Source organism: Pundamilia nyererei, unplaced genomic scaffold (assembly GCF_000239375.1).
Source record: "Pundamilia nyererei isolate P.nyererei 1_Seehausen unplaced genomic scaffold, PunNye1.0 scaffold00358, whole genome shotgun sequence".
Taxonomy (NCBI): Eukaryota; Metazoa; Chordata; class Actinopteri; order Cichliformes; family Cichlidae; genus Pundamilia; species Pundamilia nyererei.
In genome coordinates, this window is record NW_005187759.1 from 320,663 (window position 1) to 346,707 (window position 26,045).

At 41.5% G+C, this 26,045-nt stretch overlaps 1 protein-coding gene across 1 annotated transcript in view; it reads left to right on the forward strand.

The window, feature by feature from the left end:
- LOC102210792 (disco-interacting protein 2 homolog C-like) overlaps positions 1–26,045 on the forward strand; it is a 194,199-nt gene that overhangs the window by 124,708 nt on the left and 43,446 nt on the right. The window contains exons 5-9 of the mRNA XM_013915755.1: positions 554–889; positions 14,277–14,438; positions 16,707–16,826; positions 18,771–18,968; positions 24,745–24,836. Of these exons, the coding sequence (XP_013771209.1) occupies positions 554–889; positions 14,277–14,438; positions 16,707–16,826; positions 18,771–18,968; positions 24,745–24,836 (908 nt within the window). The remainder of the gene's footprint in view (positions 1–553; positions 890–14,276; positions 14,439–16,706; positions 16,827–18,770; positions 18,969–24,744; positions 24,837–26,045) is intronic.

A 26,045-nucleotide genomic window follows, 5' to 3' on the forward strand; every position in this document is an offset into this window, starting at 1 on the left:
ACTAAAGTCAGTCACACTGGAGCGCAGCAAACCAGTTTAACCCTTTATCGGGTAAGGAACCATTTATAGTTAAAAAGATCAAACGTCTCATAGTAACACTCTTGGGTTGAAATATTTGAATTTTCAATTTTTTTGTTTTTTTTATTGTTGGACTTTCCTCGTCAGTCGCACAGTTACCTTCTCTCTGCATCTGCCCTGAGAGAAAACACACACGTGCACACTAATCGAGTACTTTTGAGTGTGTGTGTGTGTGTGTGTGAGAACTAGGTCAGCTTCTGTTGTTATTCATATCACCACTACTAGCCTCATAACGCTGTGGGCATTATGGAAATGCCATGCAAAACTTGCAGAAGCACACACCCGTGTACGCACACACGTTTTAGCTTCCACACCCACAAACAAGTTTGTGTTCCTCCCCTGCAGCGACTTTACGCAGAGGGGGGGAGTAGGGCTTACACATCGACACCTCTGTTTGGAAAGATCCATTTTATTTTTCCACGGTTTGGATAAAACTTTAACCCTAATGTCCATCCTCATCTTCTCACTTCCTCAGACACCTCCTCAGGCTCAGAGGGCGAAGGTCAGGGGGACGGTGATGAAGAAGAGGGAGGAGAAGGTGAAGAAGAAGACGGAGGAGGCGGCGGAGGAACCTCGTCCAGCCAGGAAGGGAGCATAAGCATGGAGCACTGGATCAGCAGGGCAATCCACGGCACCTCCTCCACCACCACCACCACCACCTCTTCAACAGCCTCCTCGTCCTCGTCCTCCACACGCAGCGGCGGGAGCGGGGCAGCGGCCGGCAGGCTGGCTGACGTGCTGGCCCAGCATGTTCACATTTCCTCCTCGCACCACCACCGCCACCACCATCGCCACCACCACCACAGTAAAGGTAGGTGACTTGGCGCAGTGCTGACATAATAGTCTAACTTTTGGTCTCGGCGTGGCACACGGCGTCCTACAGGGAAAATAAAACGATCATTAGCAGTTAGCGCTGTGTCATTAATGTGAAGGCCAACGACTGCAGTGAGTCTGTAAAGCTGTTTAAGTCAGTTTCAACTGAAAGGGAACATTTTTAAACATGAATTCAAGCCTCAGGCTGAAAAAACAGGCTTTCTGTCACGTCTGTCAAAGAGGTTTACATTCAGCTGTCCACTGTGTGGCCCTTTGCAGCTTTATCTAATGACGCCTTACAGTTATTCACGACACCTTTAGTAAACTACAAACTCCTTTAGCAAAGGTGGAAGACCCTCGTCAAGGCAGCTTCAGCTAATCCAGACAGTGTATACAAAAATACAAAGCTTCTGTTAGCAGGTCTCGACACTCCTAACGAAATCAGACTCTTCTGGACAAACCAAAACAACCCAACCGCTCTAAGATTTAGATTTTTCCCAAAGTGTCCAATTTTGTTATGTTCGCCAAGTCGTGGTGTGTGCTTACTGTTACAAAGTTTCTAGTTATTAGTCTTTCATGTGGGACCAAATAGACAAACAGGACAGGGTTAATATTCACACACATTTAATCCAGATCATTGCTTAATTAAACATTGTTTTAAACATTATATGAAACTTAATCAGGTACAAATGACATCTTTCAACCCAAGAAGTTAATAAAAGTTTATTTTATTATGCAAAGCACAATATGGACTCTGAGACAGCTGCGTATAAAAACTAAAGCTCCCATCAGAGCACTGTTTCTTATATATTTTCCCCTTTTTCACCTCATCAAGAACAGAATAATAAAATAATAAACAGAATAATAAACATAAAGGATTCAATACTTTGTGGGAGACCTCAAATCCCCCTCAGACCCCTTGAAGGTCCTTGAATCCCAGACTAAAAAAAACCAGCAGCTGAACTTAAAACAGAAACTGTCCTGTAGTTTTTTCTGACTAAAGCTGAGTCAGCAGTTAATAAAAGATGTTCTCTACCAAGAGAATCTGGACGTAGCGTTTCACAGTAAGATGTTGATGCCAGTGTTCAGCTCAAGGTCCTTTTTTCTTGTGTTCTTTGAGTTTGTAACTTACTGTGTGTGTTTGTGGCAGTTCTGCCGTCATTCTCCTGACAGCCAGTTTTCTCTTTTTGTTTTGTTTCTGCTGCGCTTTCCCTCCCTACTGCTCCTTTTTCAGTTTTCATACTTTCATTGAAAAATATTTTTGAGTCTCGTGACCTTGACGCCTGCACAAACTCAGCACATTCTGTAATGATTTAACAAAATCTGTCTCATCAGTAAGTTTTTGCAGTGTCTCCGTTTATTTCCTTTTGACACATTTAAAGACACCGTTATACTGATGATCCTCATGCTTCATGTGCCAACGGCCAGATAACAGCTGGAATCAAACCATGAGACCAGGATGTGTCATGCTTTTGTTCTTATTTCTACTTATCTGATTTTTTTCTGCCATACCAACACGATAAACTGAAGGAAGTAACGTAGTTACTGGTATTCATACTGTTTGAATTGTAATTACCAGTATCTCTCGATCCAGACCATACCAGCTACCACGACATTAGGAAAACTGCTGACTTGACAGATATCCTCCACAAGGAGGGAAAGCCACAGGAGGTTGGTGAAAAGGCCGGCCGCTCACAGCCGCATCGAAGCATATCGACGGAAAGTTGACTGGGAGGGAAAACTGTGGTAGGAAAAGGTGCAGAAGCAACCGGGATGACCGCAGCATTGAGAGGATTGTGATGACAAGTCGATTCAAGAACTTTGGAGAGTTTCAGCTGAGTGAGCGGAGGCTGGTGTCAGTATCTCAGAGCCACTACACACAAGTCCAAACAAAGTCCTGATATCAAACCACTGCTGAAGCAGAGACACCGTCACAGTATCTTATCTGGACTGAGGAGAAAAAGGACTGAACTGTTTCTCAGTGGTTCAAAGTCCTCTTTTCAGATTAAAGTCAGTTTTGTATTTTATTTTGAAATTACGATGTTAAAGTCTGAAGAGTGAAGTTTCCACAGTCTGTGAAGAGTTGGTGCTGTTGGTGCTCCATGCTGTTTTATCAACTCTAAAGTCAACCAGAAGATTTTGGAGCTCTTTCTGCTTCCAGCTGATGATGAACTTTTTGCATATGGATGGTTTGCTGACCGTGTTATTGCTGGGCTAACTCGCCTGGTCTGAATCCGAGGGAGGATCTATCAAAGCAACCTGGACGTCAGTAACACCTCAGCAGACACACCCTGACCTGATCAACTCCACACACCACTACACCGATACAGTAATTCTGTTAATGGAGCCTCAACCGAGTACTGAGTGTATAAATGAAATGAAACTGGACACATCTATATTGTCAAACCTTCCTTTGAAGGATCTTAAGAAATATTCTAATAATTAGAGGCACTGGATTTCTTATTTTAATGAAATATGAACCAAAATCATCTGAATGAAAACAAAAAAGATGCTTCAGTATATTACATGTAAAGGAAAAAGAAAATGAAGTTTATCATTTTAAATTAAATGATGAAAAAATAACCATCACAGCTTATTTAAAGTATTTCTGAGAACGTTTAGTAATACGTCTCAAAAGGATCAAGGCCCTGCAGAGGCTTGCTAGCCTGTACAAACTATCCTGAGAATGGGAATGTGTTTTAAACCTCAGCAGGAGAAGCAAATATGACCATTCATCAATCAGAAATTCATTGTGACCTGTCAGGATGCTGGGACGATGTTATTTAGTGGGCATTTCTGTTCTTTCTTCTTCCTGTCTGGAGAATTTTCACACAAAGTATTTAAGCATACCTGCCAAAGGACTGAATGCGATTTTCCCAGCACACCGTTTCCCTGCAAAACTGGGAGGGCAGGACATTCTGCCAGCGCTACAGCAGGGTGGAAGTTGGTTTCCAGCAGCTTCAATTCATGTCGAAAACACGGCGCAAACATGAAAGTGAAAAACTGGCTCGCTGCTGCCACAGAAACCCATTTGTGCATTTCCCTGACAGCCGAGGACTGAATGCTCTGGCGGAGACAGGTTTGTTTTCACGCTGGCACGGCTGGTATCCAGCTCTGAAGATAATGCACCGGCAGACACAGAGTCCCCCCCCGCCAGCTCCTCCTACATCCAGCTCCTTCGCTGCTCTGATGGGACGACGCCCTTAAAAAAAAAAAAGTTTAATAAATCCTCTACTACTGTTCAATGATTTTCATCATAACCGAGCAGGCCTGTTTAGCTCTTCTCCTTCCTGTGTTTTTATTTTCTGCCGTGTCTGTTTCTAATTAGCCGGGCACTCCCCCAGTATATATCTGCTCCCATGCTTTTCTTTCTTGCTTTGCCAGGTCTTCTTTGAACCGCAGTCGCACTTTCAGCCATTTCCCCGTGAGTTTGTTTCTGCATTCTTTTTCTCCCTTCATTCCTTCACTTTGGCCCTAGTTGAATTTGTTTGCGTGTGAGCTGTATTTTGTATTTTTGTTGGTACGGTGGTTAGTACTGTTGCCACATAGCAAGAAGGTCCTGAGTTTGATTCCAGCAGCTGGCCGGGCCCTTTCTGTGTGGAGTTTGCATGTTTTCCTTGTGTCTGTGTGGGCTCTGGACTGGTGCAGTTGGTGGGGTTATGTTGGGTGTACCCACTTCTCGTCCTGTAGTAGCTGGAATAGACTACAGCCCCCTCTCCCCCCTCTTTGGGTATCAGAGTTTGTCTCAGGGGTCCGGGCATGTATTTTCCTGCCCTTGCTGCAGTTGTGTGCCTTGCTTTTGCAATTACGTGTGTGACCTCTTGCCTCACAATAAAATGTATGCATTTGTGCATTTGTAGCCATCAAAGCAATAATGGCCTGTGTGAGGAATAAAGGTGGGTACGTGACCCAGTTGAGAGTCATTGTGTTTCGGTCTTTGTCACCATCCCTGAGGGCTTTATACCCACAGCAAAGACTTTTGTCTGCAAGAACTGATAATTTACTACCTGTCAGGTATCTCTGCTGCTTCATTTCTTGCTTCACTCACACTCTTTCTGTGGACTGAATACAGAAAACGTGGAACTCACAGCTAAGGGATGATGAATGACTACAGGTTTTCTTGTATTTATAAACCCCGGTTACATAAATATTCATGGCTGGAATGAAGCCTTGGCATCGTTGCGCATAATGCAATTAGCAAAAGGCACAAACTGCATCCAAATGTTGCCCACATTTTAGCCAGATTTCCGCCCACAACCATGCTTTGTTATAAACAGCTGGTGGTGCTAATTCTTCTGAGATCATTTAAAAGATTAAAATAAGAGTCAAACCTCAAAATGTGCATAAAACCAATAGATGGAAACGCACTTACAGTCAGCGATGTCTCGTTTCAGGTGATGAGAACATTCCTCCGTTTGTTTTTTACTTCTAATCGATGACTTTGACTTCCTCCCAGTCTGTACTGTGGCTGGTATACAGAGGCCTGTTGCTGACAGGCAGTTGAGTCCTGGGCAGCGTCTTTGGTTGCATAGCTAACCCTGAGAGTTGCGGATTTCCATTACATCACATCATGTTGTTGTAATTTTTCCAGCTGGTTGGTGTAAAGTTTCATTGAGCCTGTTCTTTTGTGAAGTTACAGAGTTCATGTTTATCACAGAGGAAATCCTGAGCGGTGTGCACACGTGTGGGTTGAAGCTCTGCTTCTCGTTTCCTCGCTCAAGGCCAACACAGCCTAGATCTGTGTGTGTGTGTGTGTGTGTGTGTGTGTGTGTGTGTGTGTGTGTGTAAAATCTTAGGAGAGTTTATGAACAGAATCATTCCCCCCCCTTGTTTTTTATTCAGCTCTTATCAGAACTGCTCGGTTTGCCTGTGATGATAACTTTTTGTTCTCTCATATCTCCCCAATTGGTCATCGCTCCTTTCATCTCTCCACATTTTCCTCCAGCCTGCAGATCTTTTTCACAGGATCATCGCAGACGATCTGGTTGTTATTGTTGACTCTGGGCTGAGTTCAGCTCCTGTACAGAACCTGTGTGTCTGTGCTTGTGTATGTGGTTGCTGTTCCTGTGTGTAATGTTGAATACAGCAGCATTTTGCTGTCCAAGCAGCAGGAGAAGAGGGTAGCCTATATGCTTATATAGTAGGGGTGGGGGGAAAAATCGATACTGTGTAGTATCGTGATATTTTGTTTGCTAATAATGTATCGATACAGGGACAGCAGAAATCGATATTTTGTTACAAAAAAGGTTTTTGTGCTCAGAGCACGTTGATCCTTTTTCTGAGCAAGGATCCTGACATTCCTTCACTGTCCAAATGTGTTTAACTTGTTTTTTGGCAGCAACAAACATGACAGTTTACTTCTTTTAATTTAAGACGTGTTTTATTTTAATTAAGTTTAAAACTTTTTTATTTAATGTAAAATTATATTTAGTTTTCATTTACTTTCAAATTCTTCAGTTGCTGAAGGGGCTGCATAGTTTTCATAAATTGCATAGTTCAGAATAGCTATAATTGTACCAGATGGTTGCATTCAGTTAAGTTGGACTAGACTGTAATACAAACCGTTCAGTTTGTCAACAATAAAACTGAAATGAGAGAAAGACTGAGTGCGAGACTTTGATATTAGATAAAATGAATATTGATAAAGCTTACCTTTATGTACAGAATCTGAATATCGCAAAATATTTTAAAAAATTGCAATAATATCGTATCATGCGTTAAGTATTGTGATAATATCGTATCGTGGGATGTATGGTGATTCCCACCTCTATTATATAGTTATATATAATACAGTACAGATATACCTGCAATTACTGTTTATTAAAATTGGAGTAGGTACAATAAATTAAGAGTAAAATCGGAAGCAACCATCTGGCAATATTGTGTAATGAAGTTTATATTCTATAGAGTATAGTGCTGTAATATTTTTATAGTAAGAAATTGTTTTTGTAGATTATAGGTGCACATTCTTTACTTTATTGTAATTTAACAGGAATCTTGTTCGTGTATTTATGAAAAAATACCGGTACAGTGTTAGGCAATGATAAGAAAATGAAAGATCGCGATAGAATATGGGTAAAGCATGGCGGCGACGCAGAATGAGAAGGACGAAAGCGGAGCGTTGAGTGAAACAGATGAACCAGAATTGGTTTGTAAAAATGTTGCAGCTTCAGTGGAACCGGTTTGGTCTGGAGTGTCATAATTCACAGTGACACAAAGCACCAAAATAGCTGAAATGAAAACTACAGCCTGATGGAGCATTTCTCACAGAACATCCAGCTGTGTGCAGCTGAGTGCTTTAATGCCTTGCACACTGTTGAGAACCAACAGCAGATATAATTTCTTTGAATTTAAAAGCCATGTACGCACACAGCTTACGTCAGGAGTTTCTTTCCTCACCAGAGTTTTCCTATTTTGGCTTCTTTTTGTAAAGTCCCGTGGAAAACACTCTCCTGCTCCCACAACACTCTTGCCTCACCGTGGGGAATCTTCACATTATCCAGTTACAGTTTAATCTGTGAACTCAGATTTTGCGTTGATGTGCTGTGTTGTGTCAAAAACAAAGACCAGAGGTTTGCGATTGATGCCACTTTTAAAGACTCCCCTCCCTTCTTGTTCCTCACATGCAGGCCTTTTAAGCCACCTCTCCTTGAGAAGGAGGAGGGCAGTGCCAGCTGGTATGATAGAGAATGGAAACTCTGGTCCACGACGCTCCGGTAAGTTTCAATCGGAGCATGGCTGGTGGAGAGCCCAGAATGAGGGTCAGTCTCCCGCCATCCCTTGGCACGAACAGGGATGTCGTATTTCCCCCCTCATAATTTTCAGCTAACCTTCTCTCCACAGTGCCCTCCATCATATGCCTGCTGTTCGAGCTGTGCCCCTCCTCAGTTGTTTCCCCGCTAATTAAATTTGTGCCTAGCCATGTTGTATAAGTGCAGAGGAGAAACCATCAATGCTAACCTTGATAGGAGTAGCATTGAGTTGTTGTGGTAGATGCATGAAAGCAGTTTGTTTGTGTGGATTTGAAAAAAGGCTGTGCTTACAGCTTTTGAAAGTGTGAATTGTTGATGAGGAAAATCAACAATGCTTTTAAAGAAGCTGGATAGCAGCTTGTGTGACTCTTTCCTCTTTTCAAGGTTCTTCTGTTTGTCGTTTTTTATTGATTTGCCTAATTATGCAGCATGATTTTAGTTGTTTTCTCAGCCAGAGGCAATCTGCTTTCAAAGCAGCTTTTCATCTAGGCCAGAAAGCAGATGGTAGAGGAATGCAGGCTGCCCGTCCGCTTCCTTGTTTTAGTTTTTGTCTGTAATTTTTTTTCGTGTTGTATTTTTCGCAATCTGCTACCTCAAATCATAGATACTATATCAAAGAAACCAGCACGACATGTAACAGCCAAGAGTTGTGAACTGAAGACGCTTCCTGCTTTGCACCACTCAGTGCCTGGCATGTAAAACGGCAGCAGCACAGGATGATGCGCTCATTTACTGAAGTGACTCCTTGCACCATTCCTGTTGGACTGCCAGAGAAAATACACTTATCCATGGTGGAGCAAACAAGGAGCAGTCACTTGAAGAAAGACTTTAAGAACAGACCTCTAATTAACCATTTGTCATTGTCAAAAACTAAAAATAGACTTTGAATCCACTAACACTGCTCTGGAATAGTTCCCATATTCAATGTGATTAAGGCGTCTAGATGAGGCCGACTGGGATTTAACAGGAGCTTAGCCCCCCTGCCAGTGCTGTATATCTGCAAGGGGAAGGTCGGTGGTCTCTAAGGGAAGAGGAAAACAGTTTGGGAACAACATGATGGCCACGATGAATGAGATGAGGAAGTGATTCACATCTTGATCCTACATTTAGTTTTATTCGGTTACTCATTTATGTAGTGCCAATTTATTTAAAAAAAATCTGTTGCTTTGCATTCAATATGGGGGAGAAAACCCTAAAGATCCTGTAGAGGAACTTGGCAACAGCGGGGAGGAAGAACGCCCCTATATCCAGACTGGAGGAGGGGACGCCATTTAGAGGCAGCCAGGAGTCAGAGAAAAGAAAAGACCAAGAAACCAAAACAAAGAGAGAACAAACAGGACAAAACACAAACTGTGGGAGAGAGCAGACAAAGTTAATGAGCTACAATAGTGACATGAATCATTATTAAACACCTGCGAGTGATTTTTGACTGACGTCTCTCCGCCACCACCATCGTGGAGACGAATAGCGTTCCTTCCTCTGCAGCTCCAGAAACCTGGAGAATCAGTGCAAAGGTCCATCGAAGCTGTCGTGATGGCACACGTTGGTTTTATTTCTTAATTAGGCTTTTCATTAGTTTTCTATTTTTATTTTATCTAAGGAGCGCTCCCTGACTGTGGCCTGGCCCGAGTTTCTGCCTCTTTATTAGCACAAACAATAAAAGCAAATTCAGCAGTGATGAAAACACAAATCGAAGCTACTCCACAGATTATAAATTATGGAACAACTGCTGTAATGTAATATGAGATCGTCTGGTTAACCTATTACTTGAGAGTAATCCAGCAGCAGCATGGCTGAGGGCTGCTCTACTGACTGAGTAAAAAAGTGCATTACAGTAGCTGTTAGAGATAAACGAGCACCTCCAGCTTCTCTTAAACGGTGCATCTAAAAGTATTAATACTTCTTAGGTGGAAAAAAAGATCTAGAGATGTGTTTAACATGGATGCTACTCATGTTGAACTCATGATTCACTTGGTTTAAATGAAAAGATATAGCTGGATATCATCGGCAATTAAATCGCTTTAATAGTAAAATTCCCATCGAAGAAAATATAAAATTAAAAGCATCATGGGGCAATTCAGCAGCTTTCTTCTGGTGCTTGGGAGGAAAAAAGTATCAGTGTGGACATGCACATGTATTTGTGTTTGTAAATTTTGGGAGGAGAGTATTTAAACGAATCATACAAATGTGTTTACTGAGGTTTGCAGCAGCCTGTTGACTGTTACATATGTGCAGGAGAGCTGCAGCTTCACATGGAAGAGCAGGCATTTACACACACGATGCAATAACAGAAACTTCTTTAATATGCCAATGAGTCAGGATTAGATGGTAAATAAAATTTTGTGTTCTTCTGCATACGTAGATCAGCTGATCTAAGGTAAATATACTGGAATACTTTAGAACAGCGGTCCCCAACCTTTTTTTGCACCTTTTTCTGACAATATTTTCATGGATCGGCCTCTAAGGTGTTGCGGCTAAATACAGCAAAACAAAACCAGTACCAGTACCAAAAAAAAGATTTATTCATAACACATGGGAAAAGACCCAGGGAAACCAAGTTAACGCTAAAAACGCAAAAAAAAAATAACGATAAAAACCCTGAAAACCATAAATTTCACACCCGAGCCTAAACTCTCGCGGCCCGGTACCAAACAACCAGTCCGAGATTTATTTTGCATGAAACCTACACTTAGACTTTTGTTAGTATGTTTCTCACTCATTCAATGGGTTTGCTCGCTTGTAAGACAGTGGGGAAATATCAGGCATAGTCCCCAAATCATCTAACAAAATAAAATATAAACCAGTTTTAAGATGTGCCTGAAACACCAGTGGTCACTGGTGTTACAAAGAACCAAAGCATCCCATTACCCCCTGCAAACACAAAGTTGTTTCAAAAACAAACAAAGGCTGGTATTTTTCTTGTCATTCACTGCGTTAAGCCCCAAATCAGCCTGTTTCTGCAGTGCAGTTTGAGTTCTATTGATCCAGCATAAACAGCTTGGTTTTATCTTTTTGTAAGAAATATATTAGAAATACTATGCTGGAACTTTTTGTAAAAATCATGCATTTATTTACTCAAAGATGGATTTACAAGAATGCTTGAATAATTAAACGTTTTCGTCCAGTGTAAATAGGCAGCGGACACAAATTATAGCGAGGGTACTTCCTTTTCAAGAGAAAGAAAGACAATCCCAAACTTTTCCTTGTGAAGCACATTTATCCACAGTAATGCTTCAACAAGATTCACAGAAATTGATGGAGACATTTTCAATTGTGGGGCTTGCAAACTACCAGCCACAGATCCTTGAGCCCGCACATTAAAGTGTCCTGTCCCTGAAACAGCCTCAGCCTCTCTGATGGATATTCCAGCAGTGAATGAGGCATTCATCATCATCATCGTCCTCATCCTCATCCTTAGCCAGTGATGATATTCAGCTCTGTCTCAGGTCTTCATAAAGACGACCTGATGAGGTCACCGGAGGTGCAAATATGTGTGCGTGCATGCACACACACATATTCTCACAGATGCTGCACAACAAGTGCCTACAGAGAATATATGTGTAGCTCAAACCGTCAGCCCAGATGTTGCAGAGACAGCGTGCTACAGTAATTAGCATGCTTGTGCTGGGAGCTGCATTGTTGATATGCAGTCCATGTCTGGATAAAGAATTCAGTTTCTCTCCAGCTGGCTTGGGCTCAGTGCTTTGCTAGAAATCATCCCTGCCGTTCTCTCACTGTGCACTTATATTTCTCAGTCTTTCCAAGCCTTTCACTTCATATTGAGCTCAGCGGCTCTCGGCTTTATTTGTTCGAACACATGAAAGAGTCGTGACATTAAATGGATAGAACCAAATAAAAAAAAACAAAATGAGTAAGCTCTTGGTGTTTTACGTTTAGCATAAGTCGTTAGAGCTTAAAATGATTAACATTGTGTTGTGAATTAAATATTTAATTTGGTCATTGGTAATTCACCTCATTATTCTGGATAAAGGAGACATAAGCACAAATAAACAACTGGGAAAAGATGCATCAGAACTGCCTTTATTTTTGCAGTATCGACATGTAGACGTGAAAATGATAATGGCTAAATCAACCTATTCACATTTCACCAGTTTAAAGAAATGTAAACAAATACAGGCTATAGATGGGGCACTAAATGAATGACTGAATCTGTGAAATGCTTCTCTTCAATTCTTGTGGGTTTATTTATGTAGAACCAGCTGACAACGGTCACTTCAAAGTGTTTTACACCATAAGAGAAGATGCTGCAACGCTCTGACATGAGCAAACACTTGGCGACAGTGGGAAGGAAGAACACAAGTCAATGCCATTACATAATAAAAACACAAGGAGTGAATCCACATACAGAAAGTTCATTTACAGAGAACAGCAAATGTAAAGTTGTATATAGTTGGTGGTGGATGGAGCCAATAGACCTTTAATCAAAGCCAAATGAATAATGCAAGTCAATGCTGACAGCTCTCATTAGAATAAAACACAATGATGTGAAGCCAGAAACCCAACCTCGTCTCATCATCCGAAACAGATGCTAAGTGACGAAATGAGCATCCTTCGAAACATCTCAGTGAGTTTAATCGTGGGCACGTGATGGAATGAATTACCTTAACATGAGCAGCACGTGTGAACAGGACCCCTCAGTCATGACTCGCTCTGCTGCCTTTTCACAGCAGGAACCTTCAAGCCGTGAAGTAGTTTGATCTCCTTTGTCTTCTGGTCCTTGACTGAAGCAGCGGTGCATCATGCGGGAAGCTGTGAATGGGAGCAGCGAGGCAAGCGTTCACATATAAATCATCCAAAGTGGTGACCTCTCTTTGAGGGTGTTTTAGAAGTTAAGCAAAGAGGTGCTCCTTCAGTCCTGCTATTCTGAAGTTGAGGTAAAATTTGAAATGACGACTTTTAGTTCCCTTGAGCTGTGTTTCAAACTTAAAGGGTTTAAGTGTGTTTTGTTCAACACTAAAATATAACCGAGATGGACTCAATGGTTGGATAGTGTCCCAGTATTCTCAGAGAGTGGTTAATGTCTAAGACGCACCCTACAGATGTTTCAATGCACTTTGCATCCTGATTACCTCTGTGATTGTTATTCTACATCTGCACTTGACCTCTGACCTTACAGGAGGCCCGATAAGGAGAAGCTGGAGGGATTTCCAAATGCACGAAGCACTAAATGCCAAAAATGACCCACAGTGAACATTAGGGAACCTTGCAACTCTGAAACCCAAGACTACAAGATCAATCTCAGCGTGCTATAAATGTTAATGCAGTGGTAACCCAATGCAAATGACGCACATAACGCAGCAAAAACAGCAATGCGTAGAACCACAAACCTACTTTTGGCTTTGTGGGGATGGCTTTCTATTGGATTAACTTGAAGTGGGCACTCTGACTCAGTGCAGAGATACAGTAAAGGATACGTAAGGATATACCTACACACATCCCAATTTAGATTCACCGCGCATCCTCCTGCTATCATCATTTCATGCTTCGACCACTCAAAGTAAAGAAGCCCTCGGGCAGAACAGTAAACAGCGTTTGATGTTGCTGAACTGCATCCCAGCCTCATAAAAGAGGTAAATTCGAAGAATTTAAGGAATGCTATGTGCTTTGAAACATTAGGCACAGCAGACAGGTTGAAGCAGTATCTAAATGCAGCACAAAATAGGGTGAAAAACAACCAGAAATGAACGGTATGATGTGGGTGTTGATGGAAATGGAGTCTTTTTTGTTTCTTTTTTTTGCTCGAGAGAGAGGCAGATGTTGCAGTAGAGGGAGGTGGTGGTGAAATGAGCGGTCTGTGGAGCGATCAGTGAGGAATGATTGGGAGATTCTGGAGGGATTTGGTGGTTCTGGTGGATTTTTGCTCTATTTTTTGAAGTGTGTCACATCTTTAAGCCCCCGATATGATTCTTCTTTAAAGATTCTTTGGAAGTCAGTGAATTTCTTCCTAATTTTCTTTCTCTTGTGGCTTCCAATAGTGTTTTTATCCACATATCTTTAAGAATTTTACTAGAAATCATTTTATTGCCTTGCTGCATGAGACAATAGGTTATGGAACCGTCTTTAGTAAAATAGACTAAAATATCAAAAGTATTAACTTTGTTAATTATCTGAATTTCTTTGACTGTCTGTGTCACTTCCTGTCTGAAAGCCTGTTGAAGCCACAGCTGTTTTCAGGCACTGATGTTTCGCCTCTGCTGGCTCAAGAACTGGTGATTCAACCGACATTTAAACTGACGACTCCGCTGCTTTCAGTCTTTACAACTTAACTGACACCTTATGTCCTTTCTGCATGCACAACACTTATTAATATTCAGCCGATGTTTCAGTTGTCTCCAGTCGTTATCGGTTAATCAACGTTTTATTTCATCAGTTACTTTTTGTTTAACCGTTCGATCGACACCTCAGCTGCTTTAATGCAGTTTCACTGATGTTCATCTTCATCTTTGACTTCTTGTGTCAATTTCATTTAAGTAGAAACTTCTTTAGTCTGTCATCCAGCAGATATGTTTATAATTTACTGGGTTGTGCTGGGTTTCTGATCGACATTTAGAGTGTAGTAACAGCAGGATGTGTGAGGGTAGTAACCCGCCTCCCTATTTTCTCACATCCCAGAGAACCACTCTGCCCCTCCAGATGTCACCGGCTACACCAACAATACCGCCAACACCACCGCGACCGACGCCATCCAGGTGGAGAGAGCCCCAGGCGCTGGCACCGCAGCCCAAAGACAGACGCCCAAGTACGGCAACGCGGAGCTGATGGAAACTGGAGACGGTGAGTCAAGACTGGCAAATATGAACAGTTGCTCGTGTTTTTCAAGGTGAAATTCTCTGATTGTGTCGCATTTTCTTTGGGGGAATGCATCATATTTTCTGTCTTAGTGGATGTGAAGAACATCCTGATCATGATGAGAGAAGAAGAGCTGAAGGCTAGAATGTTTTGTTACTTTGGATTCATGTGAGGCTTTTATTGTGTTTTTTGTTGCTTTTGTGTTTCAATGTTTTCGTTTTAATTTTTCTTGCAAAAGTAAAACCAAAAAAGTTCATTGGTAATAATTTTCTGCAGGTGTTTCTCTTCTTCTTATCACAGGCAGGTGTATAATCTTGTAGTCTAAACAACACAAACTGTATCAGCAAAATCCAACAAAGAGTTTGTCTTCATTCATGGTTATATAAACCAGCTCTTTGTAGTCCAGACGTGGCGGGGGATCGGATTTGGTTCGTAATGCCTTTTAGCACTGCAAAAGATGAATCCACAGATTTCTGCAGAGACCTCAAAGATGACAGAGGTTGGCAGTTTGCTGGTTCGTAGTTCAATAATTCCTTCTCTGGAGGGACGCGAGGCTCCAGCAGACTGAGTTATTCATCAGACAATACACTGGATGCTGCCGCGGGCCGAGATGCTGAATGCATGAAGTGGTTTGATAGATCAGATGCCAGAGTTTGCACACGGGGCCCTGTCGGGATGTTTGGTTGGAAGAGATGCAACAAAGTAGACAGGATTTCATCTGAAATAACACTTTTTATTGTGTTGCTTCCAGTCGGGCTGCGCAGACTTTTATTTCCAAAGATGAGCTTTAGTCGAAAGATGTTTCATCATTAATACTTAGTGTTTGGATTTTTGAGGATTTAGCATTTGATTTTAGAGGGTTTCCTGTGGTAGTTTTAAAAAAAAAAGTATTATATTTAATTTTTAAGGCTTTTTTATCCTTGAAGGGTATTTTCCTTTTTGTAACTTGTGTACATTTATCCAGACGTCCATTGTTTTAACCACGTATGCAGTTCAGGTTTGCAGAGGGAGCCCAGCCCAGCTGTCATTGGGCAAAAAACAGGATACACTTGGACAGGTGGCTGAAGTACAGTATAAAACATGAGATTTGCAGTATGCAGTGGATCGAGTGGATCTTGCGATCCTGGTATCTAGAAACCCCAAATTTGAAAACAAAATATAATTTATCAGATGAATGAGAGTAGAGTCCTTTTTCTGGGTAAAGCAAATACTGTACCTCCTCTTGTCGTGCTTCATTTTCGTCTGCAGCGCCTCGTCGGTCACTGTTGCGACATGCATCTGTCGTTCACCATTTCATTCCCGCCCTGTTTCACCCGCTTTATGTTGAAATGTGGAGCACGTGTGCAGCATGTGTGGGTGGATTAAAATTTGCACCGCCAAACATTAACGTGCATTTTATGCATGTTCTTAATACGTTTTAAGGGGCAGAAGAAAATGTTTGGGTGAAAGAAATGTACTTCCTGGTGAGCTGCTGAGGTCAGTCGCAGTTTGAGTTTTACATGAATGTACATTAACATCCACCCACGCACGCACAGCTGGTGTGAGTGTTGCAAGCTAACCACTAACATCGGCAGTTCATACAGTGCAGTGGTCTTTTGCAAGGATAAGTACAATGAATTAAATGTTGCATCTTTTGACTGGATAAATGTGAAACAGCCAGGGATGGAAAAAAGACGCTTCCTTTGTGTTCAGTTGCTTGAGAAAAGCCTGACGAGAGAAAAGGCAAACAAAAACAGCATAAGCACCCGAGGACTGCGGAGGGTGAAAACAAAAGTATTCGAGTTTCACTGAGTAGCGCTCCTTTACCTTCACACACAGACGAAATAATCTTAACAACATCACGTCTGTCTTTGGCTCACCCTGCAGCCCAAACCAAGTCTGCCAGTACATCTGTTTACATCCACATTTAGACTTTCATTTTCCTTCTTTGTCTTAAGGCTACAAACTCTGTGGGTTTGAAAATGGCCTTAATGAAAGAGCAATTTGAGCCCACACCTCATCTCATACGCTATTTTTGCATTTTGAGTGTCATTTTGTACGGCAGCTGTCATGATTGCTCACTCGAGGGCTCTTCAGTGTAGTGTTAAAACTTGGGGATTTTTTTCTATCACGGATGAAACGGTGGGCTGCTCAGTGGAATCCGAAAGCAGCGACTACTTCACGTGTGCACCTGTGAAAGCGCAATTAGAAAGTCTAAGCTACGACTTGGATTAAAACGTGTGGTCTTTTTGTGTGTTTGTTCACGCTCCACAGGTGTTCCAGTCAGCAGCAGAGTTTCAGCCAAAATACAGCAACTCGTCAACACTCTGAAGAGACCCAAACGGCCGCCATTAAGAGAGTTTTTCGTCGATGACTTTGAAGAGCTTTTGGAGGGTAACAGCTTCTCTTTTCACTCTTAAAAATACTTGAAAATACGTGTTTTTGTATATTTTGATTCATGTTCTTGCAAAAATGTGTTAAGCCAATTAAGGAAAGACTTGGTTGCCCCCTGGTGCCTAGACCACCCCCTCATCCACATTAGAAGATGGGATATGAACATCGAGGGTGGTCAGCTAGCTGTTGTTCTCAAAGAGGATGCTGCACCAAAAACCTCCCTGTGAATGCTTTGATTGCTACCAGATTGCAGTGATTTGGTGTATTTTGCATGGAAGGTGCTGACTTGTCTGCAAACACTCGCTGAGCAGTAGTGAAACCTATGCAACACAAGCTGGAAATGGAGAACCTTCAAAGTAAAAGCTGTCCCCTACCATTGCAACAACTTTCCAAAAGGGAAACGTTAACTTTGCATCAGACTTCTCATAGTTTCTTCCAGCAGCCAAGAGATTACACATTTTTCCTTAATGACCAGTGGTTGCCGGGGTGTCACCAACCAGTCTTTAGGTAGCGTGGTTAGGGGCTAAATTAGGCTACTTAGCTTATCTTCTTATATTGGTGGCTTTTTGGGTGATTCCCTGACGTCTAACAGTTGAGTGAGTGAAACTGTAGTTATTATTTGTATATTACTTGGAGCTAATTAGCATGTTAATTAGCATGTGCCTGTGTGATGCACTCATACAGTTTATGCTAACCTAGCTTGTTAGCATTAGCTGATAACTTGGTACTCCAGCCTATCCTGATATTTTGGCTCCCCCCCAACACAGCTGGAGCCAAAATGCAAATCTCCAGGCTTAAAACAAATACGTAACATTACAATGATTCTGCCAGTCTTTCTTTCAGTGTTGACCTAAAGTTGAGTGGTGGTAAAAACATATATTTTGCTAAAACTTTTGAAAAATAATCTATGCAGACAAATGACTAAACCTCATTCCCTAAAGTCTCCTCTGACAAAGCAGAGTCTAACTGATGAATATTTCCTTCTGTTTTCAGCATCAAACGCTGCAGAGCCAGAAGTTAATTCATAATTTAAGCATGAATAGCAAATGTTGGAAAGACTCGGTTTGGTTCAGTATGTCGTTGAAATTCATTAGCAGGGCGTTTTGCTTGATTAAAAGCTCTTTCCTGTGAACTTTCTGTCTTACAGCAGTGGTGACACGCAGTAAATGTTTCATTATTCCTAACACGCACATTTCTACATGGCTGTATAATACAGTGAACTCATAAGAATAAACAATTCTGTATTATGATATTCTATCGATTTATACGGGTTAATTTAATATCAGCTTTGTCATATTGTTCATGTAAAAGGTCGCTGGTTGACATTATGTCTTTTCAATCTATTAAAAAAGCATAAAAGCAAAGTTAAAGATATTTGATGTCCTGTAATCTGCAATAAAAGTTGCAGATCGTAAAGAACCAAGAAACATAAATGTATTAATTTCACCGTGACCTGAACAGCTGGACTGATTATTTTAGGAAACTTGACTTAAATGGGAGAAAATAGTTCATTTGTGGTGGTTTGATGGTCGGGTGAATATTTTGGACGTGGTTGACGTGACCACCGTTTGCCTTTAAAACGTTTTACAGTAGTGGGCAGGAACGTTCCTCTTAGGAAAGTTCCTAGATTCAGGCGGACTCATCCGTCTCTTCCTGTAAATCCAGACTGACCTCACGATGTTGACCATCTGTAGCAGGTCTTCCAGTTTTTCCTCATGTGGCACTGGGTGTATGTCTGGCCTCGTTACCATGCTGCAGAATGCATTTGTGACCATATTTTCTCCACCTTATTTCCTAAAATAACTGGTCACTGTAATTTAAACAAACATTTAAAAGATATTTTAGTGAGTATTTTTGGTGCTTGTTAAATCAATCTTATACATATTATAAGTAAAAATGACTAAAATTTATTTTCTTCTTCTGTTTTCTCGTGCCCACTTGCAGTCCAACAGCCAGACCCTAACCAGCCCAAGGCTGAAGGGGCACAGATGGTACCCATGCGGGGTGAGCAGCTGGGCGTGGTGACCAACTGGCCCCCTTCTCTGGAGGCAGCCCTTCAGAGGTGGGGCACCATCTCTCCGAAGGCCCCGTGTCTCACTACCATGGATACTAACGGCAAGCCGCTCTACGTCCTCACATATGGTAAGTCTTGGAAATCCTGCATCGCGGCATGTCATCCCAAAGGTCAAGTCTTCGGATCTGAGCTGAAGGAAAAAGGGTTGAAATATTTTTGCGTGACGACGAAAATCCAAAATGAACATCGGACGCCTCACATGACCACAAATAAATCGTCCTAGCAACCAGTCTTCAAAATACTGTCATAACACACGATGAAAGAGAACAAAAAATGTTTGTAATATGTGCATAAAAGAGGGTTTTTCTTTTTCTTTGAACTGCATCTTGTTTTCGGCACATATGGTGGCTTTTCCAAGCTGATTAAGTGTAGCACCAAACAATGTTTAACACCCGCTGTGTGAGCATAATTCCCCTAATGGCAGCCAGACAGGGTGCTAAGCACATTAGCAAGTGTGAAGAAAGATGCCTGAAAAGAAAACTGCTCTGCTATAGAGGGTGGAAAAGTTTTTTTATCCTGAAGGTTCAAACTTTGAGAAAATGTTTTAAGATGAATTGTTTCCTGTGCGACTTTCAGCACAGCTTCTTGAAAAAATATGAAAACCTTCCTTCTGTGCCCTCTAGTATTAGTTTCTGTACACAGACTCGGCTGACTTTGGTGCTCTGTTTCAAACATTAATGGTTATGGACACCGATCTTTGCTTTTGCAGAAGCAAGCAGTGCTAGACCACAGTGCGTCCTGCAGAAATACAAATCCTATTTAGCCTCGAGTCGGTCAGCATAACGTAAACATTAACTAAAGCAAGTCTTTAGCAGCCATAAATGAGAACATGTTGCAAAGTAAACAGTAACATAACCCGATACCAAACATGTAACAGCCTTCTGGCCCCCAGCGCTGTCATCGTCCCAGCTCCCTAAACACATTCGCTGCAGCTGAATCCCATCACGTCGTCCCCCGGCTCAATGCCACAGTTTAAATCTACACCCAAATTGGAACAAGTTCTCTTGTTCTTCGCTTGAAGGCGACCGAGTTATTCATCTCCCAAACAGCAGCAGAGAAAACGACTTCAGGTCCGGAGGGTATGAAGAAATTTAGCTGCCGTGAACAGAGCTGCTTCTCTCAGGGTCCTCATGAATTTAGAGTCAAACCTCCCAGCTGTACAGAGGGGAGAATGAAATTACACTGAGAGGACTCCAGACACATCACACCACGCATACCCAGCATCACACAGGCATGCACCCAAATGAATTGGAAGAAGCTCTCAGATCTTTTACTTAAAGCTGCAGCGTGCCCCCCCAGTGACAACGAAGAGGTTTCATAACAAGTAAAAACCTCCGTCTCTAAGTCTAAAATAGTCAGTATATTACAATAATGAGTAGACTAAAGCATGCTAGTATAATTTTGTCCATAATCTTTACTGAGCCTTCGGGCTTTACTAAATTTCAGTTGGGTGTTTGTGTTAGAGGTGGATATATCCAAACACCGATAGCATTGATACCAACGCTGGTATTGGACCGATACTAGCGCGATAAGATTGATACATTGTTTCTGTTCAGTATGCAGTCCACTGAATTGTGTTGAATAAATTCTTTTTATGGAAATGGGAAAAAAAAATTCAGCCATCAACTATGAAAAATATCTGAACTGTCATGTCTTTTGTTTATATCCTGTGGCACAAATTTAAAAAAACAGAATTTGAACCGAAGGGCTTTAGAGAAAAAAAAAAAGTCTCCAAAATAGACAAAACGCTAAAAAGTTGTTGTGGAAAATAATCATAGTAATCTCAGTAAATCACAATGATTAAGTGGTCATTAAAAGCAGGTGCTTCAAAATAATGATTCATCTCATAAATCAACACACACTGCTCTGCCCTACATAAGCTTGTTTTGCCCCCTCAGCTGTAAAAGGTTGATGGGGTGTTGTTGTCACCCTGCCGGGCAGGTAGACAGGCGGGCAACACGGACACCCTAGTACAGCGGTCCTCAACCTTTTTTGCGCCACGGACCGGTTTATGCCCGACAATATTTTCATGGACCGGCCTTTAAGGTGTCACGGATAAATACAACAAAATAAAACTAGTACCGGTACCGAAAAAAAGAAGATTCATTCATAACACACGTGAAAAGACCAAGGAAAACCGAGTAAGCGATAAAAACGATAACAAAATAACGCTGAAAACCGATAAAAAGCCTGAAAACTATACATTTCACACCTGAGCCTCAACTCCAAACCAAACGACTCACGGACCGGTACCGGTCCGAGGCCCGGGGGTTGGGGACCGCTGCCCTAGTACACGGGTGTCAAACTCCAGTCCTTGAGAGCCGGTGTCCTGAAACTTTTACATGTGTCCCTGCTGCAACACACCTGAATACAATTAGTAGGTCATTAGTAAGATTCTGTAGACTGACTGCCTGCCAATGTGGCAATTCAGCCATTTGATTTGTGTTACAGCAGCTCATGAGTTAACATGATGCAATAAAAGTACTTTTAGAACTACATTTTTCCAAACACATTTACTTGAGTAGGGTTAGGGGTTACCACTTCAGCATGCAGTCAAGTTCTATAGAGTTTTGCCAAAGACCTACTAATTTTATTCAGGTGTGTTGCAGCAGGGACACATTTAAACATTTCAGGACATCGGCCCTCGAGGACAGGAGTTTGACACCCCTGCACTAGTATGTGAAATTGAGAGCAAAGCGGCGACCTCAATCTCAAATTCAAGGTCAGAGGTCAAGTTTTCTGAAAATCTTGTGAATGCAACAAATCTGTTAGGAGGCTGAGGGGTACACCTGGCCGTGCCATTATTTTTATATCTATCTTCACTTGGAATCGGATCAATATAATATGCACAACACTATGTATTTGTCCACCCAGCCCATCACCTGACACCTATTTCTTTTTTAAATGGCAACACTCCTTAAATGGGTCATATCAGAACAAGTGGCCAGTCCAGTGTTTCTCAGTAAGAGGCCTCGTTGTGTTCTGATTCAAAATGATGACGGTATCTAAAGATTCTCAGGTGAAGTTGAAGTACGCCTAAGTGTCATTTCTTATCTCTGCTGATGTTGATGGCGCTCGAGCACCTTTGTCGCACGCATGAGTTCACGCAGGATTAACATGAATAGGCGGCAACTTTACTGCAGGTGCTTCAAATTGGCACTGGATGTGTGTGTGTGTTTGTGTGTTTATTTGCGTGTGTGTGACTGAACTAACTGATTCGTGGGGAGCGAGCTCGCTGCCGATGATGAGGCGATATGAGCGCTCACCAGACTGTGAAATGTCTTCAGCCAGCGCTCGGAGACCGCCACCAGAGACAAAAACACGGTGAGATTATGTGTGCGTGTGTGCAGTGCAGTGCTGAATCTAAAGTTCAGCCATTCTCTTTCCATGTCTGCCGCATCTTTCATTCCTGTCGTGTCTTCCCTTTGATGTCGGCCAACAAAGACAAACTTGTTTTGTATCTTCCTTTCGAGTCGTCCTCCGCCTCTGGAGAACAGAGAGAATTCATGATACAGAATTCTCCGGCTGTCCTTAAACTCAACCCTCACCGCTCTGCACTGCAGATAACCCCACGTAAGAGGCAGGAGACAGACATATTTCTATTTCAATAGACGAGAAGTTTCTCGGCACGCTTTGATCCTGTGGTGTTATTCTCCAACAAATCACATTATCGATAAATCTGCACGGATTTGTGTTCAGCGTGCAGAGGAAGCGTAAACTTTTTATTTCTCTGTGTTTGGGATGCTCTCGCTTTGATGTCTTCCTTTGATTACCCTTCTGTCCATCTGCTTTTGTTTGGAGTGTTCTCTGCAAGAAATACAAATCCTGTTTAAGCACCAGAGTTCTGTCTGCAGATGTTAGCTCATCATCTTTTCTTATGTCTCCACTTAATCCTTTACTTAGAGGCAGCGCTACTGGTAGTAAACAGTATGTTTAACAATCTCATGGAGCAAATATGGAACTTTGAACTCTTTAGCTGAATAATAATAATGTTTTCTCCATAGACTGTATATAAAAAAGGGACGTAACCATCAGGACATCATACATTCGCTTCTGGACCGATTTGAAGTCCCAAAGTTAGCAGTTTGGCCTCCTTCAAGTTTGTTTTTTCAAAGTATAGAAAGGATCATATTACGATGAGGGTGTTATGAGCTAACAATAGCAATCTTCATATTTTAATAACATTTAAATTGGTGAGTTATAATTCACCACACAGCCTGCAGCCATGTATATTTATGCTGTAAGGATGGGCATTTTAACAGGAAGTCTGTGGGGATTTATGCTCTTGTACAAAAAGCCTCAAGTGGTCATTAGAGGAACTACATCTTTTTATTTTTTATCTTTTTGCACGCCCACGTTGGCTTCATTTTTAAGCCCTGGAGTTTGCTGCATTATCTTTGTCTTTCTAGAATAAAAAAACAGAACCAAACAAAAGTACTTTAAAGTTTTCTTAATTAAAAAAAAAATCAACCAATGAGAACTCACAGGAATAGACTTTTTTTTTTCTTGTACTATAGCATTTATTAGGAGGACATATTTAAATCTTTAGGATTTATTTCAAGATAAATGATAAATTTCATAACTTCCATGCTGAGTTTCAGCTTTCTTATTTTTGGACTCCAGTCCAAAAATGCACAGCTTCTCTCTACTAGAGCAGAGAGAAGCTGTGCATTCTTCACAGTCCAGAATCATTATATTCATCATTATGTTTATCTCATACTGGGAATTGGTTCAGATCCTTAGTTTATCCCAAAATCAATAAGAGGCAGTCAGAGGAAATAGAAGTCCACAGGTCCACCAGTAGATAAGTTCGTTTATAATTTTCTCCAACAAGCTTTCCTGACATCACCTGTAAACAACGGGACATAGGGTGCTTCGCTTTTAAGAAATTATGTTTGTAGCTGATGTTTGTCTGCAGTTAACTTTGCTTTTTGTGGTCCAAACTGTCTGTTTTCCTCCTGGGATCCTAAAGCTTTTCTTCATTTCATTAGTTCAGACAAACACCAGGAAAAAAAAACTCATTTAGCATTAAAAAAAACAAGAAAGAATTCATGCTGGATCGCCCATGCATAATATCTGCATCTGCCAGTCTGAATTAGGGGGGGAAAAAGAAATAGGAAGGAAATTGATTCCATTGTTGTGAGTTACTGCATTAATGAACAGAGCGGCAGTCTGCCAGGGAAAATGAAACCGATCAGAAAGATCAGATAATATTTAATAACTTTATATTTACAGGGAGATTGAAAGTTCCTTTGACAGACACCTTCTGTAAGAAGAAAGTATTTTTAAACTGCTTTGTAAGCGTTTGGTTTGTGCTACCTAAAGTTTAAAGTAACAGCTGCACTTATCTAGACACTGAATCTCTTTATCTGTTTAGTGTCATCCTAATGCAGCCTACATGACTTCCTTTAATGTCCCGAGGCTTTGACCATAACTGCAAAGTATCAGCCTGCATGGATCCAATTACACCAAAGCCACGAGGAGCATTTGATTTATTGGATGTTATGAAATCTATACGATTACCTTCATAGCAGTCCGCCCACAAGGTGTACCGTCAAACTTCAAAGTATTTTAAAAATCACGTGTCATATCAGTGCTGTAATTTGTTACATATGGGGGCTCATGTTGTCATCCTCTGTTCCCACAGAGATGTTTCTTTCATGCTTTTATTGGGTACAGAAAGGCTTCCTGACAGTCCACCTCTTGATCTCTAGAGGACGTATTTCATCAACAACATCTTGAACTTGTTATCGGTCACTTCAAACCGTTTCTCAAAGACGTGCTTCACCTTTTATCTGTCTGCCCGAGCTATTGTGTGACGTCACCGTTTAAATGTTTTTGCAGGTAAACTGTGGTCCAGAAGTGTGAAGGTGGCGTACAATCTGCTGCACAAACTGGGAACCAAACAAGAACCGCTCGTGAGACCTGGAGACCGGGTGAGTGAGGCAAAAGCATTCATGATGGGCTGAGATGGAGAGAGCCGCAGAGAGAACAAAGGGGAAGATTTTCCAAGGGGGGGAAATGAGTGCGAGGCCGCAATTGGGGGAAAAAGAGAAAAGGATCTGCAAGTGATCTGCTAACACAGAAACAAGCAGTTCTTTCCAATAATGCGTTGGAGGGTCATCAGATGTGGCTTTATGAGACACCCAGTCAACCGTCAGACCTCAGTTCTTGACGTGGGAATTGTTTTAGTTTATTTTAGCTCGCTTTGTTTGGTTTCTGTGTTATTTTTTTAAATTGTTATGAGTTTAGAGCAGGTTATGTAATCCAGTATGTTTGAGACACTCCCATGTAGTGTCAGTAAGCGTGTGCACAAGGGCCTCATGCAGGAACTGCACTGTTTGCAGCTCCCACATTGGCTTCAGTTTTCAGCTCCGGAGGGTGTTTTTGTTTTAGTTTATATTTCTTGTTTATTTGTTTTTTTTAAAAACTGAAAGGATTGATCGGAGAGCCTGTCACTGTCCATGGTACTGAAACATAAAAACTGTGCATCATGAGGCTCGCCGAAGTGTTAAAGTTGATAATATGCTGCTTTACTTCACGCAGAAAGAACATCGGGCCAGTAAATGAAGGTTGTTGTAGCGACAGCAGACACATTTTTTCTAGTTCATGTTGTCTGTGAGTGAAAACAGCTTGTGGTTAGAAAACAACTCTGTGTTCTTCTTCTAACAAAATATTTTGCAAAGCGTGTTAAGACTGCATTTGTCATTCGGTTAAGTATTGTTGCAATTGGCTACTAATTGACTGCTGTAAACTTTAGAAATAGTTGCTGTATGATTCATTTCAATGCACTCTTTTTAAAATATTGGAACTTTAAGTGAAATTCATATGCAGTAAAGTTAGCACCAAAAGAAGTGTGACCATACGTTTCTATGTCTAACGTTTCACTGCAGGTTTTCTCTTTTTTAATCCTTTCAGACAGATAACGGTGCTGAAGGTCGCTGTGTTCCTGGATAGTAATTATAATTGATTTTCATTGTTATCACCGGGCAGTCAGACTGGTTTACAGTTTCATTACATTTTTCCTTTTCAACCTTCTGTTTTGTTCAGACCTGTCAGTAACAAGTGACACATTTTTCCTGCATATGACACTTTTCATCAACAAGGAAGCTGTCAGAGCGGTTTCCTGAAGCAATTCCTTTTTT